General features: G+C 38.4%; 1 protein-coding gene and 1 long non-coding RNA gene across 5 annotated transcripts in view; both read right to left on the bottom strand.

Moving 5' to 3' along the window:
- xpo4 (exportin 4) overlaps positions 1-2600 on the bottom strand; it is a 56762-nt gene extending 54162 nt beyond the window's left edge. Inside the window, exon 1 of one of the 2 annotated variants that reach the window (XM_028023132.1) lies at positions 2382-2600. In XM_028023132.1, coding sequence (XP_027878933.1) covers positions 2382-2450 — 69 coding nt within the window. In that variant the 5' untranslated portion in view covers positions 2451-2600. Of the gene's footprint in view, positions 1-2231; positions 2350-2381 lie in introns of those variants that run through there. The other variant, XM_028023133.1, reaches the window with a different exon arrangement.
- Positions 2601-17928: 15328 nt separating this feature from the next.
- LOC114147577 (uncharacterized) lies at positions 17929-21231 on the bottom strand. 3 transcript variants are annotated; one of them, XR_003596077.1, is made up of 7 exons: positions 21192-21231; positions 20927-21027; positions 20694-20763; positions 20268-20596; positions 19561-19933; positions 19284-19458; positions 17929-19189 (listed from the first exon to the last, which is right to left on the bottom strand). It is a non-coding gene; the product is annotated as an uncharacterized LOC114147577 (long non-coding RNA). The 3 variants fall into 3 exon arrangements; XR_003596078.1 differs by lacking the exon at positions 21192-21231 and having other exon boundaries at positions 20694-20705; positions 20927-21099; XR_003596076.1 differs by lacking the exon at positions 21192-21231 and having other exon boundaries at positions 20927-21098.
- Positions 21232-21792: the final 561 nt, after the last annotated feature.

Here is a 21792-nt window from a genome sequence, read left to right as displayed (position 1 = left end):
TTTAGAACGACTTTTAATTCTGAACTAAAAGGGAATGACAGACGTTCATTCAGAGGCCTGGTGTGTCAAACGCACCACCGAGGACGGGTCGCAGGGACGTTTCCCCACTTCGAAATTCAAGACTTTTCCAGAATCAGATTCTCATATTTGTCTGGCAAAGTTTTCACCCAGCATGACTGGGACATGGAGTGCAAAACATTATATCGAGTTTTACTGTCGAATCGAAAAATATAACTGAATCTCGCTTCGGGTTCAGCAGTTTGGAAAAAGGAATATTTCACTTTTCTATTTGGTTTTTGACAAGTTTAAGAGTAGAAATGTGTGTGTGTGTGGGGGGGGGGGGGGAATTTGGAAAGTTTCTTTATTTTGTTAGGAAAAATTTACGAATATCTGGTGATACACAAAACTTGATCATCCCTGACAAGTAACCAATAAATTGACTGAACTAACTATTTGTTTTTTCCTATTCTTAGGGCTGTAGTTACATTTTTCTGTTTACTTTGGTCTGCATCCATTTGATAAGTTTGACAACTTGCCACTTTTTCTAGCAGTTTGGTTCCTTTTCACACAGAAAAACCTCCAAGCGAACTGAAACCAGTCGCTGCAAACCAGCAGAGAATCTGTTTATTAGTCAGACGTGTTCTGGGGCAGGAGAAGCAGAGGTAAAAAAAGAAGAGAGAGATAGTTGTGTCCAACTGTCTCTTCTAATTTTAAGTTCATTGATAATTTCACTGATAATAAAAACAATCTAAATCTGGGAGTTCTCTTCCTGCAGCAACAACTTCTGCACCGATCAGGGTTACTGACAATCTGAAAAATATTTATGTTTTGGATTAGAACCAGCCAATTAGGGATGATCCTGGCTTGGATAAAAACTATAAATCTTCACTGAGAATACAGACGGGAACTGTTGTTGGCAAGACCAATTACGCTAACTGGGATTGATGCTAAGAAGCTAATCCCAGTTTTAAATCTACGATCATTTTGTCTTTCTGCTGCACTATTGGTGAAACGAAACAACAAAAAACACTGACATTTCTTCTGGTCCTAATATATCCAAGAGGATTTGTTAAAATATAAGAACAATTTAACAATCTAACCCCTATAATGACAAATTAGAGGTTTTTACTCCTACAAAATCAGCTGTTTAAAAAAAAAAAAAAAAGCTTATGGAAATATAAAAATAGTCACAACAGCAGCAAACTACTACAATTTCAAACCCTCAATAAAAGCTATGCAAAGGATTTAGCATATAGAGGTTTTTACTGTGTACATAAATTTCCAGTCATAAATTTCCAGAGGGAGACAGCTCTGTATTTTTGAGCTAATTCTGAAAAAAAAAAAAAATTTATTTACCAAAAAAAAAAAGAAGGTTATTTCTAGTCATTTATTGCTCTCAGGAGAAATATCAGATCATAGTTTTACCAAATTGGTGATTGGGAATTACCCATTAGCAGACACACATCTTCCAAAAATGTATCAAGTTAAAATATACACTTTTCTTGACGTAGCTGAAATTCTAATGAGTTATTAAATTGGCATCATTTAATGAAAGTTAATCATCCGACAAACAGCCGGTTTCCCCCTTCAGCCTTATTCTAATTTAGTCACCAACAGCCTGGATTTGAGTTGGTAATATTTTAAATCCCAGACTAAAACACCAGCAGGTGAGTGAAATGTGGACCTTTAACAGCAGCTATTTGACTCACTGTTGTACGGTGGAGATTTCCTTTCTAATAATGTCATTTTGGGCTGAGGAGGGTTATTTACATTGAAATGTTCACGCAGCAGCAGCAGCAGCAGCAGCTAGCTGAATCACCCAGCATACACACCGACATGCACATGGTTAGCTACTGGCTCCTAGCCGGGCTCTTCTGTCTCACTTGCTCCGGTTCAGGCCGAAATAAGTTAAGTGTTTAGCGGGAAAGAGTGTGATCTAGCTGGGCGAGGAGGAGCTGGAGCTGCAGGCAGGGGAGCAGAAGAGAGAATATAAACAACAGCGACATGCTGCGACTGTGTCCAGAGCGCAAACATCTTGATTTAGCGACACAGAGAGAACACGAACCGCAGAAGTTTCTGGGGGGGGGGGAAATGAGCCCCAGCACGAAGACTGGGGTTGGTAGTTAAAGTCCGGAGACGTACAGCAAGGTGCGGCATTTGAGCTTAATGAACAGGTTTTGTAACGGGACAGAGCCGAGCGAGACTCTGCGCCACGCATCGTTCAGACATACCGTCTCTAACCTGAACACAGTCACCAACAACAACCGGGGCGAAACGAACCGCCGGGGCGAAGATTTTCACCCGACGAGCTCCTCCGCAGACCGGGTTAACTAGCGCGTTCCGAGCCCGGAGCGGGGACGAAACCAGGCCGGGCTCCTCACCATTAAAACTTTGGCAGCGCTCTCCAGTTGTGTGATCACTTCTGGTGCACCGACCGCCGCCATCATCATCGGCTCCCTCCAATGACGCGCCGTGCGCTCTGCATTGTGGGATACTCGGCAGGACCCACGGCGGAGAGACTCGGCGAGTTACGTAACCGTGGAAAAGCATTTCTCTGTGGCGGAACATCAGAGGAGTGTTTTAAAACGGAATGTGAATGATGTTCACTATTAATTTGAACTAAAAAAAAAATAAAAACAAGTCAACAATAATTAGATTTTACTGTAGAATTCTTTTTTGTTTGTTTTTGATTTTTTTTGTTTTGTTTTGTTTAGAATTTGTCGTGTTTTATTTTTATTTTTTCAGTTTCGAAAGTTCAGTATGACGACATATTAGGGCCATTTCTGATAGAAAAAAAGATCAATAAATTCTCGCCACAAAAACTACAAACAATGTGAAAATAAAAATAATAATTCGACAATTATTGAATTAGTTATTCAATAATGGATTTTTTTCAATAATAATTTTTCAGTTTGTTTTTGATTTTTTTGGAATGTGTTTTTTTTTTGTTTGCTTGTTTATTTATTGTATTAGCTTTGTTTCTTTGGGGGGGGCGGGGTGTTGAGGGGGTTTTGTTGTTGCTTTTTTCAGTTTTGAGAGTTCAGTACGACGTTGTAATAGGGTTATTGCAGATAGAAACAAAGAGAGATAAATTTCCGCCAGAAAACGTGAACATCTCTGAGATGCAAAGGTCACAAATTTACAAGAAAAAACGGAGACATTTTTTAGATTCGTCTCAGAAACTTTCTAAAACAAAACTGTTGATTTCTGAAGTGCAACTCAAAATGTTAAACTTTTTTTTCCAACATTTCTGAGTTTTTCCAGCACATTTTTTACTTTTGAAATTCAGAAAATTTCCCGTTTTTTTTATGAAAAATGTTTGAAAGTAATCTAAAAATGTAAGGTTTTTTTCTCTTTTGATTTTCGAAACTCTTAAACTTCTTTGTTTTTCTTGAAAATGTCTGAGTTTTTTTCAGCCGAAATGCACTCCTTTCTTTCCTATCTACATGTCCCCAATACGCTGTCGTAACAAATAGGCCAATAATTTACTTAAGAGTATTTTCTAGCTGCACTGAGTTGGCAGAAAGACATACCAAAACTGTAGCCATACAGAAATACAGATTTTCAACTGCCCTGGTTATTGTAAAACCATCAAACAGAAACGCATTGATCACAACCAGTTACCTAATGCCTTAAATAGGCTACAACAAACCAACCATCTCGGAAAAATACGCGTATATTTAGGATATGATGCTGGGTTTCAGTCACGTGACCCACAGGACAGTCACAGGACTGAAACCCAGCAGTAGAGCTTTGATGTTTACGTCTCGTGCTCTCGCTCGGGTCAAAAACTTTGACCCAATTATATTCTCCATGATTTAATCTATGGTTACAGAGAGACCTGGTCACACTGGTTACACTGGTCGAGTCCTGCTGGGCAAAACTTGAAGGTCTTTCTCGTCTTGTCTATGCCAGTTCAGCCCTTAATGTCCCAAACAGCCTTTGCACTAAAATTGATCAAATACTCATTGATTTCATTTGGGGGCAAAAAGTCCGATCTTAATAGGAAAAATGTTATGATCAATAGACTGAGGTCTGGTGGTTTCACTGTTCTGGACTTTATTATCCTACATTCTACCTTCAAAGTTAGGTGGATCCAAAGATATTTGTAAAAAAAAAAAATCCTGATTCAATGTGGCATTGGATTCCTACAGAAGTCTTTAAATCCTTGGGTGGCTTAGACTTTTTATTAAGATGTAACTACAAAATAGAAAAGCTCCCTGTTAATTTATCTAGCTTCCATAAACAGCTGGACATTGGTTTATAAACATAACTTTTCCCCTCATAACTGTTTTATATGGAACATAAATCCCTATTTCTGTTATTTCTTAAGAACTGGCTGGATAATGATATTCTATCTGTAAAACAATTGTTTAATGAGGATGGTCAACTGTTTAATTATGGTGAAGTTCTTTGTAAATATAATTTCCCTGTGACCCCTAAAGATTTTGCTGTTGTTTTCGATGCTATTCCAGCAGGTTTGAAATTTCTTATATCAACCTCAGGTACAGCCCATGTCCAATATCCCAGATTTCCAGAGTTACTTATTGGTAATTCAGTCCCGTTCCTTAAAACCGGAAATGAACATACTAGAGAAATAATCCAGAGGAATACTATTAGCAAACCTGCTTCAATCCTTTTTTGGAACAATCTCTATACAGATATTGATTGGGAACAACAAACATGGTTATTGTCAAGAAAGTTTTTATCTCAAATAAAGTACGAGAGGTGTCTCTTAAAATTTTACACAGGTGTTACCCTGTCAATTCAGTACTTTCTAAATATATTCCAAATATTGATCCTTTGTTCCTTTTGTCACATTGAACAAGAAACATTAACTCACCTTTTTTGGGAATGCTCTTTCAGCAAAACATTTTGGTGTCACTTCAGTATTTTCTTTAGTCGGAAATGTGATATACTTATTCCTTTGAATGTTAAACATGTTTTCTTTGGTATTTCCAATAACAGTATGTCTGGGAAATAATATATTATAAACTTTATTATTCTGTTGGCTAAGTTCCACATACATGCCTGTAAATTTGCTAAACACAAACCCAACCTCGGTGTTTTTAGAGCTTATGTAAGATGTTTCTTGGACTCGTTATAAATGTGCACCAACTCTAAAGCTATGACACTTATTAAGTGATGAATTGTATTTATAAACTATGATTTTTTTCTTTTTTCTCATGGAATCCTGTGGTTTAGTTACCCCAGCACCTCAAGCATACTATTACTGTCTGCGATTGTATATTTTTTCATTTGTAAATAAAGTTTCTTTTTTAAAAAGCGCTGTTGCTCGGCGCCATCTTTAAAGGCCACAGACCAAAACAAACTTCATTCCGGCGTTTTCATTGTGCTACCGACCGCAGCGAGGTTGTTTTCAAGTTGGATATCGGCGCTCCGCGGAGTAAGGGGCGTTTAGCTCAAGGTTGATCCGATTTATGAACGCTAATTCCAGCCAGCGGTTCTCTACCGCTCCCTCCTCAAACTCTAGGAGGTTCACATAGGGATCGTCAATTTCCGAACCAAACATCCGAACCAAACACTAAATAAATGCCTTGTGACCAACTGATCCCAAAAAGTGGTAATTCATAGTATTACACGAGGCACACTATCCTCTATTAAAATTTTAAGTCATATTAAATATTTTAAATAATTTTAATATTACATAATATGTTTTCTTCAAGAGCTTCCAAATCGTGTGCCCCATTAACTCAAAACCTGTGTGAAATTGTTCTATGAGGCACATTCGTCTTTATTACATTTTGACACTTTTTATATTTTCTAGCTAATTCTGTAGTCAAAATGTAGTATTCTTCTTCAATAGCTCCTAGGTCATGTGACCTATTAACTCAAGATCCGTGTGAAATTATTCTACTAAACTATGTAGATGATGCACACATCTTTATTACATTTTGACCCCTTTTTAATTTTTTTAATAATTGTATATTTAATATATATAATATACAATTTATATATATACAGTACAGACCAAAGGTTTGGACACACCTTTTAATTCAATGAGTTTCCTTTATTTTCATGACTATTGACATTGTAGATTCACACTGAAGGCATCAAAACTATGAATAACACATGTGGAAATGTGCACTAAACAAAAAAGTGTAAAACAACTGAAAATAGCCCTTATATTCTAGTTTCTTCAAAGTAGCAACCTTTTGCTGTGATTACTGCTTTGCACACACTCTGCATTTTCTTGATGAGCTTCAAGAGGTCGTCACCTGAAATGGTTTTCACTTCATAGGTCAACCTGCCCTGTTAGGTTAATAAGTGGGATTTCTTGCCTTATAAATAGTCATGAAAATAAAGAAAACCCATTGAATTAGAAGGTGTGTCCAAACTTTTGGTCTGTATTATATATATATATATGTATATATATACCTGTAATGTTCAATTACATAAATTCTAGGACAGGATCTATTTCATTACATGTTCACATCTTACCTGAAATATACAACAAATATTTACTTAAAGTGTGATCTATTTCATAACATTTACTTGTCACCTTTATTGTTTACCTTGAAATGTTTAATTTCACATTAAATGTTTAAAAATGGGCTCTTTCATCTGGTTTGCTTGTTACATGAAATGTTTACTGCAAAATGCCTGATTATATCCATGATTTGGAAGCTATTGAAGAAAGCATAATATTTAATATTAAAATCATTTTAAAATATTGAAAAATTGAATAAACCACTTCAGAACCTTAAAACTGGTGAAAAACGAGCATGGAATACAACTCTTGGACTCCTATGATGATCCTTCGTCTATTTCTCTTTGTTTTTGTCGTTCTACTATCCTTCTGTTTGGTGTCTGACAAATTTTATTTATTTAGATTTTTGCTTTACTTTTTTATTGTTGTCTTATAATTATATATGTGCCTTAAGCCTGTAAGACTTGATTACATTAAGTCTTAATGTAATCAAGACTTAATGATTACATTAAGTCTGGATTATGAGCAATTAACACAATTGCTCAAAGTGTTAAAAAGGGTTTCAGTCACGTGACTGTCCTCCGGGTCACCTGACTGAAACACTGCATCAAATCCTAAATATAGGCGTATTTTTTCGAGATGCCTTGTTTGTCCTGGCCTAGTTAAAGCATTAGCTTACTCGTTGTGATCAATTTTGCTTTGTTTTGAACCGGAGAAATCCACTTCCGGCCCTCCATCTGAATTTCGCGCGTCATCCGGGTTCACGTGTCCGAAACCCATCAATTGCTGGGTTTCGGTCACGTGACTGCGTCATCCGCGTCCCGTGTCTGAAACCCAGCAATAAAAGTCCCCGGCGTCATTGCGCGGTTCTCTTTGGATTTGGGGAGACGGCTGAAGGAGCCTGGAAAGCCTCGGGACAGTTTGAACTGACTGAAATCTGTGACTTGCAAAACTTGCTGAAGAAGAAGCTGCTGACCTGTGGAAAGGGTCTTTTGACCAAACAGGAGACGAGGAAAGTTCTGAAGAGGGTCCGGCTCCCTGGACATCTTCCCCCAACACCTCCACACAGATGGCAAGAAAGGAAGACTCTGTTCCCTTGACATCGCCATGCACCATCTCCAAAAAGAGGAAGAGGAAGGAGGACCCTTCTACACCACCATCTCTTGCCACTACCCCCAAAAAGAGGAAGGGCGACTCTTCATTAACAACTCTTGCCACGATCACCAAAAAGATGTTGGCGTCTCTTGCCACCATCTCCAAAACAAGGCAGAGAAAGGAGGATCCTTCTCCACTGATATCTGTCTGCCACATGGCCAAGAAGAGGCCGAGGGAGGAGAGTGCTGAGGTGGAGCACCCTAACAAGAAGATGGGTTGTGAGAAGGTCCTTGGAAATGAGCAGTCTTCTTCGTGGTTTATTCCCTCAGTCCTTCGAATCAGCGTCTTAGGACCAGAAGATACTAGAGAGGACTGTGAAGAACCAATGCCGTCATCATCTGGCGGCCTGAGAAGAGGACGGAGCTTCCGACGCTCCTGGTTCAGACCTCGTTACAGTTATAGTGACTCGGATTAAAACTGTGATCTCTGCGGGGCGAAGGACCAATTCCCCACAAGGACACACTGAAATGTCAGGAGATCATTGCTTTAATGACTTATTCTTTTGAAGCTTAGGGCTTTGAAGCAGGACTGGGGATGTCTCAGGTAGCGCCTTGCGCCTGGGCTTTTGTTTGCGCCACTGCTGGATTTTGGTCTTTTGAGTGACCGCTTTTCCACCGGCCCGACCCGGCTTTGTAGCAGGGTGCCGCCTCCTGGCGGTAGGGGGTATAGCGCCCCGCCTCCAGGAGCTGTACTTCGTTGCTACGATACCTAATGCGAGTTGTTTTTCTGATACAAGAGAAGAAGAAATAGCTGAGCTTAAAAAAAAAAAAAAAATTATAGCCTGATTGTGATTTTTCTGAGACTTCAATGAGACTTTGATAAATTAGGTTTTAATAGGGAATAGAAATTTGAGAATGTGGTCGATCAGTTAAATAGTATTGAGGGGGAAAAGAAGATTTTTCGTTTTTTAAAAATACTGGGATCATTATGAGAATTTGAGGTATAGATATTAGGAGCCAATAGATGGCAGTAGTGCAACAAAATGGATGCAAGTTGCCGTTAAAATCTAAAGAAGAAGAAGAAGAATCCAGTAACTCGCTTGCCTGAATATGGAATAAAACAAAGAACTGCATTTTGACTTTTTTGATCGTTTTGGACTTCGTAAGCCATAATCCACGGTGCATCAGGTGACTGACTATTGGAGTTGAATTCACCTTTTGTTTTGATCACCTTTAAGTCTTACGTTTTATTTATTTATTTATTTTTTGTTTACTCGGCTCTGTAGCAGGGTGCCGCCTCCTGGCGGTAGGGGGTATAGTGCTGTGCTTCGTTGCTACGCGACCTAACGCGAGTTGTTTTCCTGATACAAAAGAAGAAGAAATAGCTGAGCTTTTTTTTATTTTTACTTTTTTTATAGCCTGATTGTGATTTTTCTGAGACGCGCCGGAAAGCTGGTGGCTCAGACGGTGCAGGTGAGCTAACGGTGATTTTTGCATTAAACTACTATAAAACCTGCAATAGTGCCGAATATGCATGCGCTAATTTTAGTCAGGATGTTGCACATAACCTAAGTGTCAGAATCCATTCCTAATATATTCCGATGTGTTTCCAGATGTTGGTAAACCATCAGTGCGGTGCTTCTGCAGCCTCTGAGTTGCAGGATGTCTCATCAAGTGTCCGTCTTCCTGACTGCCACTCGGTGTTTGACCTTCAGGATGTCCAGAGACCTTCACCTTTCTGGAGCTGGGATCACATGAGCCCGATGTGCTGATGAAACATTTCTAATAAAAAAAAAAAAAATGTGGCTGATGTTCTTACAGAGTTGAAGTGCATTAACGATCTGTTGTTTTTAGCTTCTCAATACGTTTAATTATGATTAAACTGATGTTCATACTGAGAGCAAATAAAGCTGTGTTCTTTCTAATCTGACTGGTTCTACTTTTAATCAAACTATTCATGTTTTCACATTTTGGTCAACTAGAATCACGGTCGTTTCAGGAGATGGGAAGATTAAAGACGATTAAAAGGTTCTAAACTTTAGTCTAGAAAATATTACTTTCATTTACTTTCATCAATTTAGTTACATCTACTAAAGCAACTTAAAATATTAAAATGTCACTTAACTTTGCATTTCAAAGAACCCTTTAAAGGGAAAGAACCCTTTAAAGAGAAAGAACCCTTTAAAGAGAAAGAACCCTTTAAAGAGAAAGAACCCTTTAAAGAGTTCATTCCTAAGTTTTATTGATCCAGTTCTGGATCCGTGGAACCAAACCAGCAGCTCTCTTCTCATCAAAGCCTAAATTGATGCATTAAGTTGGATAATGTTCAGGTTGGCACCTTAACACTGCTTGTCAACCTCTCTGGATGTCCATTCAATAACGAATTATTATTATACCAAATTATTATAATTAATAATTATTATTAATAAAAATACTAATTATTTTTATTATTATTATTATTATAGTTTGGTATAATAATAATACCAAATTATTATTTTCTTTGCAGTTGTGAAACATTTCAAACTTCCCATATTATTTCATTACTCATCAATCATTTGTTACTTAAACAACCCACTCTATGGAGGAAATTGTTTCCTGAATTTAGGAAACTAAAGCTACATCAAAATCCTGCGTTATGCGATGATAATAACTTCTCTACAACTTCCTATAACCTGTTTCCAAGCAAAACCCAAAGGGTTAAAAAGCCTATTTCTATGTTCCTTAGGAAAAAGGTTCATTGGATCCTTTGTGATTTTAGATTTCACAGTTTATGTTTAAGGTTACTCCACTAGCCTGAGTTTTCTCTATTGTCAGATGGAGCACAAAACAAACCCACTCCCCCCTTCATGAACCTCCTCTCACCTCTTGCAGGGGCAGGAAAAAGAGCTGATAAGGATTTCAAGAGAAACTCCTAATTCTTCTGCTGCTTCATTAGCATTTGGCTCTTGTATCATGAGATATGTTTTAGTTTCATCTCATTTTAAAATGTGGGAGTCTTCTGTTGCTTTACTTCTAAAGTTGTAACTTTGTTATCATGCACTAGTGTTTTGCCAGGGGGCTTCATATGGTGGTCAGTTGGACCTGGTGGGGGTCGGAGTTGCAGCACCGCTGCAGCTTCTGCCTGTTCTCCCCTGCTGAGCTGCTGCAAGCTGCTGTGAGCAGGAGTTGCAACTCCTCCCTGGTGCTTCATTGTTCTCTAGTCTAAATAAACATACTTGTTGCTTCCTCCTGCTTATTTTCATTTGCAACACTCTCTTCTTTCTGTAGTTGCTTTTAATCATGTCTTATTACAGTTTAGTGTTGATTCTCTACAAGTAGCTCCTCATGCACCAGTGTCACACAAAAAGATCTTTTTCCCAATAACCAATAGTTATTTCAGGCTTAATGTTAACCATTGATAGCAAATCGTGTAAATTTAGCAAAACTTCCTTTGTTTGATCAATTTCCATTTCATTCACTTCATCTAATCTGGGATGCAATGTCTCATTATCAGACTCTGGTTCACTCAGAGCTGATTCTAATTATACTCAGGCGTTTTGTTTCTCAGGACAGTTTCTGGCCAAATGTCCTTCTTTTCCACAACACCCTGAATTATTTGATCTTAGATTTCCTCTTCTCCCTCTAAAACCTCCTTTTTATAAAATATTCCTGCTGAAGCTTTTTTTTAATGTTTACTACCTTCTCAGCATGGAGGGAAATAATTCACATACTCGTCTAATGTTCCAGTTCCCAATTCTATATAAATGATTTACTCATATTAACCCATAATTTACTATCCATTTGTTCAGAAGTTTTTATTTTCACAGGGTTCTGCCTTTCAATAACCTTCCAATCTTTACACTGCAGTTCATCTTTTGATTCACACTTACTGCTGTTTTACCCATTTTGAACAAGTTAGTCCAGTTCATCAACACATAGGATTTTCTAAAACTGGGATTTTTATAGCGGGGTAACAATTTTAAAAAATATCAATTGTAGTAATTCTCAATAAAGCATATCTGAATCCGGACAGAAAAAAGAAGCAAGTGAATAAACAGTGTACAGAAACAATAAACCAAAGAAAAAAATACTAAAGTAAAAACAAAACCGTAATAAAAATGAAATGCACAAGAAACTCAAAACAAAAAAAAACAGTAACAGAAGTTGTACCACTATGGTCTGGAAAGTGCTCTCTTCTTCTAGTTCTTCACTCGTGAAAGTTAAACTTGACTTTCCAGACTCGACTGTCTCTCCTGAGGGAAGATTGGAGGAATCCTTTCCTATGTCAGTGGTCTGGGCAGCAGTCGGTACCTGGATCCAGCTATCAATGGTGGCCTGTGTCCCATCAGTTTGTGTTGCCTTGGTCAAAACAGCACTTGAATTCTCAGGCTCAATTGCTTCTTTCTCCGAGGGAAGATTGGAGGAATCCTTCCCTCGGACAGTTTCCTGGATAGCTTCATGGATCCAGGTATCAACTGCCGCGTGGCACCAATATATTGCTGCGTTCGACAAAACAGCACTTGAATTTCCAGACTCAACTAATGCTTTGTCTGAGGGAAGATTGGAGAAATTGTTCCCTATCTCAGCGGTCTGAACAGCGCTCTCTTTATGGGTCCAGTCTTCTTCTGCCATCTTCATCAGAGAAAATGTTGAGCCTTCAGACTCAACTTCTGGGTCCTTACCAGCCGGTGAAGGACCAAAAGGAAAAGCACAAACATCATTGTGCTCAGAGAAGCAAGCTTCCCCAGCCGGGGAAGCTTGGATCTCTGGTGAGGAAGGCTCCTCTAAAACTTCCCCAACCGGGGAAGGTTCAAAAGGGATGGCATCAAAATCACCATATTGGGAGAAGCAAACTTCTCCAGCCGGAGAAGCTTGCTTCTGTGGTGAGGAAGGCTCCTCTAAAACTTCCCCAACCGGGGAAGGTTCAAAAGGGATGGCATCAAAATCACCATATTGGGAGAAGCAAACTTCTCCAGCCGGAGAAGCTTGCTTCTGTGGCGAGGAAGGCTCCTCTAAAACTTCCCCAACCGGGGAAGGTTCAAAAAGGAACGCATTGATATCATCATGTTGGAAGAAGCAAGCTTCTCCAGCCGGAGAAGTTTGCTTCTGTGGTGAGGAAGGCTCGCAAGGAACTTCCGCAGTGGAGGAAGGTTCAAAAAGGAAAGCATCAAACTCATCGTACTGGGAGAAGCAAGCTTCTCCAGCCGGAGAAGCTTGCTTCTGTGGTGAGGAAGGCTCCTCTAAAACTTCCCCAACCGGGGAAGGTTCAAAAAGGAACGCATCAATTTCATCATATTGGGAGAAGCAAGCTTCTCCAGCCGGAGAAGTTTGCTTCTGTGGCGAGGAAGGCTCGCAAGGAACCTCCGCAGTGGAGGAAGGTTCAAAAAGGAACGCGTCAAAATCATCGTATGCAGACTCGGTGCTCTCGTCCTTAGAGACACTTTCGTCTGAATCGCTCCCAGGAAAAATTTTGTCAAAAGCCTTCTGCATTTTGGTGCTAACCAAATATCCAAGTCCAAAACCCAGGGGAAAAAACACGCCAACTAAAATCCTGTTCATAATGAAAAGCTTTGGTAGAAACAGTGTTGAAGTTCGAAGATCTGGCTGAATATGAACTGATGATTTGAAATACAAGCCCTCATAACCTCAGAAGTTCTTTGATCGTTTGACCACATCACAGGTGAGGTCATAGCTACAATGAGTTCACAGTAGTTCTGAGGCAATGTCTCGATTCTGCTCGTTTCTATGGAAACGCTCAGATCAGTTCCACATGACCCAAAACATTGACCCTTTGCAACTGTGTCACTTAATCATTCGAGGTGCCATGACAGACGTCAGAAGTGAGGATGGAAGTATGGACCTTACCAAGCTCCGCCCACAACCGACCTAGAAAATCCCCTTGTGGCCTCAAGTCTCACAAACAAAGCCTCACAGCGCGTTGTTTCTATGTAAACATGGCGTCTTCCACTTCCACTGATTCTCTGCAGTGTATTTCTGACTCGATTAGTGCATCATTTCTACCGGATTTTCACAATATATCAGCTACTGCAATGGACAGAGGAACCAACGAGTTCATGTCATCTTTTTTGGATGAGATCAAGGTGTTTGAGTCACGCGATGCCTCCAACATTGTGCACGTCACAGCAAAATGCTTTTGCTCGATGAGGAAAACTGCAGATCCACACACCCTCTACATCAATATAGCTGTGGACTACTAGATCACTGATGCCTATTGTTCTTGCAAGGCTGGGTAAGTCGGGCATTCATCGTTTTGTAGGCTACTTTTGAAATTGGTGGGTGATTCCTGTGGTTTGTTGGCAAATATTTGAGTGCATATAAAAATAAGACATGGTCAAAGTCAACTACGTCCCCGTTGGACTGACACATTAAATAATCACTCCATGGAAAAGAATCCATGCTGCACCCCGGATTTTACATACCTGCATGTGAAAACGAACAACAGCCATAAAAAGGAAGTCTCCGTTTTTTCATGCTCATGCAAAATGCACTTTAAATGGACGCCATGCAGTGAACAGTTAAAAACAAAACAAAATCAGGTCACATCTGTTTTACTGTGAATTGGTTCAGTCACACATCACAATGAGCAAAGTCAATTCAGGCCAACAAAATACCTGAGAAGAGGAAACTATTACTCCATGTTGAAGCTGACACCCATTGATTTATATAGCTTGACTATAGATTGACTATAGCATCTATTGATTATAGCTTGACTATAGATTGACTATAGCATCCATTGATTATAGCTTGACTATAGATTGACTATAGCATCTATTGATTATAGCTTGACTATAGATTGACTATAGCATCCATTGATTATAGCTTGACTATAGATTGACTATAGCATCTATTGATTATAGCTTGACTATAGATTGACTATAGCATCCATTGATTATAGCTTGACTATAGATTGACTATAGCATCTATTGATTATAGCTTGACTATAGATTGACTATAGCATCCATTGATTATAGCTTGACTATAGATTGACTATAGCATCCATTGATTATAGCTTGACTATAGATTGACTATAGCATCCATTGATTATAGCTTGACTATAGATTGACTATAGCATCCATTGATTATAGCTTGACTATAGATTGACTATAGCATCCATTGATTATAGCTTGACTATAGATTGACTATAGCACCCATTGATTATAGCTTGACTATAGCATCTATTGATTATAGCTTGACTATAGATTGACTATAGCATCTATTGATTATAGCTTGACTATAGCATCCATTGATTATAGCTTGACTATAGCACCCATTGATTATAGCTTGACAATAGATTGACTATAGCATCCATTGATTATAGCTTGACTATAACTTGATTATAGCATCTATTGATTATAGATTGACTATAGATTGACTATAGCATCCATTGATTATAGCTTGACTATAGATTGACTATAGCATCCATTGATTATAGCTTGACTATAGATTGACTATAGCATCTATTGATTATAGCTTGACTATAGCATCCATTGATTATAGATTGACTATAGCATCCATTGATTATAGCTTGACTATAGCTTGACTATAGCATCCATTGATTATAGCTTGACTATAGCATCCATTGATTATAGCTTGACTATAGCATCTATTGATTATAGCTTGACTATAGCTTGACTATAGATTGACTATAGCATATATTGATTATAGATTGACTATAGCATCCATTGATTATAGCTTGACTATAGCATCTATTGATTATAGCTTGACTATAGATTGACTATAGCACCCATTGATTATAGCTTGACTATAGATTGACTATAGCACCCATTGATTATAGCTTGACTATAGATTGACTATAGCACCCATTGATTATAGCTTGACTATAGCACCCATTGATTATAGCTTGACTATAGATTGACTATAGCACCCATTGATTATAGCTTGACTATAGCACCCATTGATTATAGCTTGACTATAGATTGACTATAGCACCCATTGATTATAGCTTGACTATAGCACCCATTGATTATAGCTTGACTATAGATTGACTATAGCATGCATTGATTATAGCTTGACTATAGCATCCATTGATTATAGCTTGACTATAGATTGACTATAGCACCCATTGATTATAGCTTGACTATAGCATCCATTGATTATAGCTTGACTATAGCATCCATTGATTATAGCTTGACTATAGATTGACTATAGCACCCATTGATTATAGCTTGACTATAGCATCCATTGATTATAGCTTGACTATAGCATCCATTGATTATAGTTTGACTATAGCATCCATTGATTATAGCTTGACTATAGCATCTATTGATTATAGCTTGACTATAGATTGACTATAGATTGACTATTGTATCTATTGATTATAGCTTGACTATAGATTGACTATTGTATCTATTGATTATAGCTTGACTATAGATTGACTATTGTATCTATTGATTATAGCTTGACTATAGATTGACTATAGCATCCATTGATTATGGATTGACTATAGATTGACTATTGTATCTATTGATTATAGCTTGACTATAGATTGACTATAGCATCCATTGATTATAGATTGACTATAGATTGACTATAGCATCCATTGATTATAGCTTGACTATAGCTTGACTATAGCATCTATTGATTATAGCTTGACTATAGATTGACTATAGCATCCATTGATTATAGCTTGACTATAGCTTGACTATAGCATCCATTGATTATAGATTGACTACAGCATCCATTTATTTAGCTTGGCAAACAGTAAATGAATGTTTACCTACATGAGCTTTTCTATACAAGAGAAACAACACTAGAAGTCCTTAATCTTCCAGACCAAAATGTGGAGATGATGAGACGGTCAGACATTTGTTTTGGGGATGTTCCTTTGCTCAACGGGTGTGGTTATTATTGTTACCACGGTGACAGGTTATTATTTCATATATAATAATAGCCTATGTGTTGTTGAAGGAAAATTGCGGGAGGAATGATTTTTTGTGGTGGATAATTGTTAATTGAAAGACGCTCTTTGGAAAACGAGGAACATCCTGATTTTTAAGAAACAGTTAGTAGGAGAAACAACTAATAAAAAGTGTGACTACATTTATTAAAGACTATATTTGTAAAAACTCTTTATGTCAAAAAAAAAAAGTGAAAACAAAATGTTAATGTGGAAAATACCTGGACAATTTTTGAACCTTTTAGACTAAATAGAATTTGTATATCTCCACTGAATGAACGGTTTGTGTATTACATAATATTTTATTATGCCCTATATTTATTATTATTATTTTACTTATGAGTGGGAAGACACACATTCCAGGCTAAACAATTACAGTGAAGTTTAACAGGGACATTAAAAAATGTGTCGGCAATATTCAGTGGGTTGTTTGATATCAGACAGAATGGATCAGGAGAGGAACCGCAGACCCGTCAGAACCTAAAGAACCAGACAGCAGCCTCTTCATCCCTCAGTCATTTTCTGAGACCGAAAAATAATATAGATGGCAATTTAAAGAACAAATCATACAAATAGATTAATAGTAAATAAATAAACATTGTGAAGAGAACATTAAAAATGTTTGTTAGGATTGTGTAGGAAAAATGTTGATATCTTTTATAAATACAGTGTTTTGTGGTCAATATTATTTCACCATTTTATTAATGTGGGTTGCCAGTTTGGATCAGGCTTCCTATCGAGCTATAAGAACGATAGAAAACATGCTAACAAAATGCCTCAGACCTGCAGACACAGGCGGTTCTAGACAGGCTAACAGAAGAGGCTCTTTGCCTCAAATATATTAAATGATGAAATATTGCCCTGTTTTTTGTTTGATTCTTTTTTTAATTGTCCTGTAAGCAGCAATTTATTCACATATATGTACATTTATTATTATTGATACTTTAATTAAAAATGAGTTGTACAAGTTTATGTCGTTGGGGCGCGCCGGTGACATGTTGGCATACACCTCAGAAAGTATGTAGTTGCGCCCCTGCCAGCTCATGCAGCTTTTGATTAGATGTAAATACATACAATTCCATAATTATTGTTTGGTAATAATGCAACACCCATATTTCCCATGTTTTGTCCTTTATCTCTTTTTTCATGCAGCTCTCCAGGTCCTGTTAGTTCCTCCCAGCTTAGATCAGCTTGATCTGTTTCTTTAGACTCAGTGGGAACAGAATGAATGTGAGAAGAGATTCTGAATCTGAGGCTAATTTTAAACCATAAAGGTTGATCAAACTTTAATGTTTTCTTTTGTTTGTTTTTATATGACTTGACCTCAGATAACTTGTTTGTACCAGGCTTCATGCCAATGAGTTTAAATAGCATCAAAAAGGAAATCAAATGATTGTCCTTCTGCTCTAAAGCAGATTTATCATCTCAAATGATCCAAATCTGATATCTGAATAAAACCAAAGCAGTGACGGAAAAAAAAGCTTTTATTGAATTTGCTTACAACTTAATGTTATTTTACTCTATGATCAGCTTAATAACTTTCCATGCTTTCACAAATCAAGTAAAAGTTACACACAAAAATAAAACAGAATACAATAAGTCCAAAAATACATGTATTATATTACATCATAATACATAGAAATAACCTGACACTGCAAAATATTTTACATTCTTTAATATCTTCCTCCTGCTTCCTGTCTTGTAAATAAACACCATGATTTTCACCCTGTTGTGAGACTTTTCTTTAGCATTGTGATGACTGTGAAATATAAATTTAATCTTTAAATGTACACATTTGTTCAATTTTTACTCTTCAGAAACCAACAAAATGTGTGTTTTTACACTGAGCAGGAGCCACAATGATTTTCTGTAATTCCATCAGATTATGCAGCATATCTTCTTCATTCCACACATTACATACACATTATTACATAAAAACATGCTACCATGACTTTTTTTTAACAATATTAGTTTCTGGACAGAGGAAATGAGCTGAACACATTCTTCAACAGGTTCAGTCCAGGAACAAGCTCATCATCTTCCTCTCCTGTCTGCAGCCAAACAGATTTCTCATCCTCCTCTGACCCACAGCTTTCCTGTCAAACCTCAGATGTTCCATCTTCCACCTCAGTCATGGACTCTTCTGCTTCCACAAGTTTGTCTTTAACCACATCAGGAGACGCTGCTGCTCCCTTTGCCTCCACCTCCAACTTTTCTGTATCTAGAAGTCAGGTGAAGAAGCAGCCGGAGAAACTGAACAGGAACGAGGCTGCAGGTCCAGATGCTGTCAGTCCCAGATTCCCTCTGTGGGATTCTGCAGCATCACTTCAACCTTAGCCTGACCCAAGAGGAGGTTCCGTTGTTGTGGAAGACATCCCGTCTGGTTCCGGTACCGAAGAAAAGTCACCCATCAGTCATAATGACTGTAGACCTGTTGCCCTGACGTCCCACATCCTGAAGGTCCTGGAGAGATTCCTGGTGGCCCACTTGAGTAAGCAGACGATCACATATCAGGACCCCCTGCAGTTTGCTTATCGCCGTGGAGTTGGAGTTGATCAGACACCTGCTTCAACAAACCCACTGTCATCTGGACAAAGCAGGCAGCACAGTGAGGATCAGGGTCTTTGGTTCCCAGGTGCATTGAACACAATTCAGCCTGATCTGCTCTGTTAGAAACTCCAGAAGACACAGGTGGAGGCCTCAACAATCACCTGCATCTGTGACAACCTGACAAACAGACCACAGTTAGTGAGACTGAAGGACTGTGTGTCTAACCAGGTGCTCAACAACATGGGAACACCACAGGGCACTGTACTCTCACCATTCATTTTCACCCTCTACTGTTGAGACTTCCAGCACAAGTCCGACTTCTGTCATCTACAGAAATACTCAGACGAATCTGCAGTTGTTGTGTATCAGAGGAAGACAAGAGGCTGAGTACAGAGATCTGGTGGATCACTTTGTGGCCAGGTGAGGGAACAATCATCTAATCTTGACTGTAAACAAAACAAAGGAGATGGTTGTTGATTTCAGGAGAAACAGGAAACCCTATTTCCATCATGGGAGAAGATGTGGAGGTGGTTCAGGAATATAAATACCTCGGTGTTCATCTGGAACACAGACTGGACTGGAGACGCAACAGAAGACAGGAACCACATGGACAAGCCGTCTACAAAAAGAGACAGAGCAGACTGCACTTCTCCAGGAAGCTAAGATCCTTCAAGGTTTGCAGCAAGTTGCTGCAGATCTTTAAGTCTGCTGCTGAGAGTGTCATCTCTTCTGCTACCATCTGTTGGTGCAGCAGCATCAGAGCCAGGAACCTCAAAAGGCTCAACAATCTGATAAAGAAGGCTGGATTGGTTCTGGTTCTGTTCTGGAGATGACTGTGGAACCTCTGGAGATGACGCAAAGAAAGATTCTTCAGAAGAGTCAAGAAAGCTATGGACGACTCTGACCGTCCTCTTCATGAGTCTGTATGGGGAAAACAGAGTATCATCAGTCAGAGGCTTCTTCAGGTTTGCTGCAACACAGACAGCTACAAAAGATCTTTCCTGCTGACAGCAATCAGTCATCTGCAATAACTCTTTGAAGAATCTGAATTAATGAGCTACAACTACATTTCATTTCCCTTTGGGATCAATAAAGTCAAAGCATGTTTGGGTCATTCTTGCACACTACTCAAAGTTTGATAGAAAAAAATATTGAACAATTGGAAGTTATGGTGGAAACATTTTTGTGGTTTCAATGAAATGAAACAAAAAATGTAAAAAGATAATGAAGTTTCTCTTTTCCTGTGCAGTTTTACCTGTTTGCAGCTCGTTTTGCTGTTTGCTGCGCGTTTGCAGTTGTCGGCCACAGTTTCTGATCAAGTCATTATCTCCTCAACCTTCACCATCATCTGTTACAACCAGTAGATGAGTAGATGGACAAAGTAACCTGCTGTCAGTGTTGGTCAACTCATGCTTGGTTTGTTATTGAAGGACCTGCTTCACATGGTCCTTCTTTATTCTGTGTCCTCAGGTGTCCCCCTGTTGCATCAGGAAACTTCATCTTGGGATTTCCAGCAGGATTTTCTGAGTCCCTTCAGTCCTCTGTGTCTTCTCTCTCCTGATTGGTCCAGTGCTGCTGGTGATGCTGGAGAATCATAACATAATAATACACACATTCCTTAATCTCTGTCTAAATAACAGATGATTAAAGTGAATTCCTGATCAAGTCATCATGTCCTCACCTTTTCCACAATCTGTTACAACCAGTAGATCAGCAGTTGGAGCAGGTCGTCTTCTTTAATTGTTGGTCAACTCAAGTTGAGGTACATGAGTTGACGGAGAAATGAAATAAAGAGAAAAGACATCAGAGTTTATAAAAAAGAGAACATGGACAGAAGAATGAACAGCTTTGAAATTTGACCTTAATTTCATCCATATTTAAAATTGTTAGCTGGGTAAAAATAAGTTTTCTTACTTTTTTTCGTCAACAGGGTTCTCTTCTCTACCTCCACCTTACTGGTGGTGTTGAAGGTGGAGGTTTACAGGTGGAGCATGTCTTCTTTAATTGTTGGTCAACTCAAGTCATGGTACATGAGTTGACGGAGAAATGAAATAAAGATAAAACATAACAGGGTTAAAAAATAGACAATATAAATCTGCAGAAAAAATTATGGTTTGAAATCTGATCTCAATTTCATCCATATTTAAAATGGTTACTCGGGTAAAAATAGGTTTCTTACTTTTTTTGTCAACAGGGTTCTCTTATCTTCCTCCGTCTGACTGGTGGTGTTGAAGGTGGAGGTTTACAGGTGGAGCAGGTCTTCTTCTTTAATTGTTGGTCAACTCAAGTCAAGTGACATGAGTTGACGGAGAAATGAAATAAAGAGAAAAGACAACAGAGTTAAAAAATGTGAACATGGACAGAAGAAAGAACAGCTTTGAAATTTGACCTCAATTTCATCCATATTTAAAATCGCTAGCCAGGTAAAAATAGGTTTTTTACTGTTTTTTTGTTAACTGGGATCTCTTATCTTTCACTGTCTGACTGGTGGTGTTGAAGGTGGAGGTTTACAGGCTGACGAGATCCAACCTGGAATGATCAGAGAATCAGAGATCTGCCACCAGCATGATGTGAAGGTAGAATGCAAAAACTTACAAGCGGTGTGAAAAACAAGGGATCCAGAAGGCAGGAACCACATGGACAACGATGAAAGAATCCAGCGATGAGCAGCTAAAACCTGAAAGATTAAAAACTGGGAGACTGGATTAGTAGAGGAACAGGACAGAATAATTTACTATATTGGAAAGCAGCGTGTAGGGAAGCACCACTATTACACCCTG

The sequence above is a fragment of the Xiphophorus couchianus genome, chromosome 7 (assembly GCF_001444195.1).
Source record: "Xiphophorus couchianus chromosome 7, X_couchianus-1.0, whole genome shotgun sequence".
Taxonomy (NCBI): domain Eukaryota; kingdom Metazoa; phylum Chordata; class Actinopteri; order Cyprinodontiformes; family Poeciliidae; genus Xiphophorus; species Xiphophorus couchianus.
This window is presented reverse-complemented; position numbering and strand designations above follow the sequence as displayed.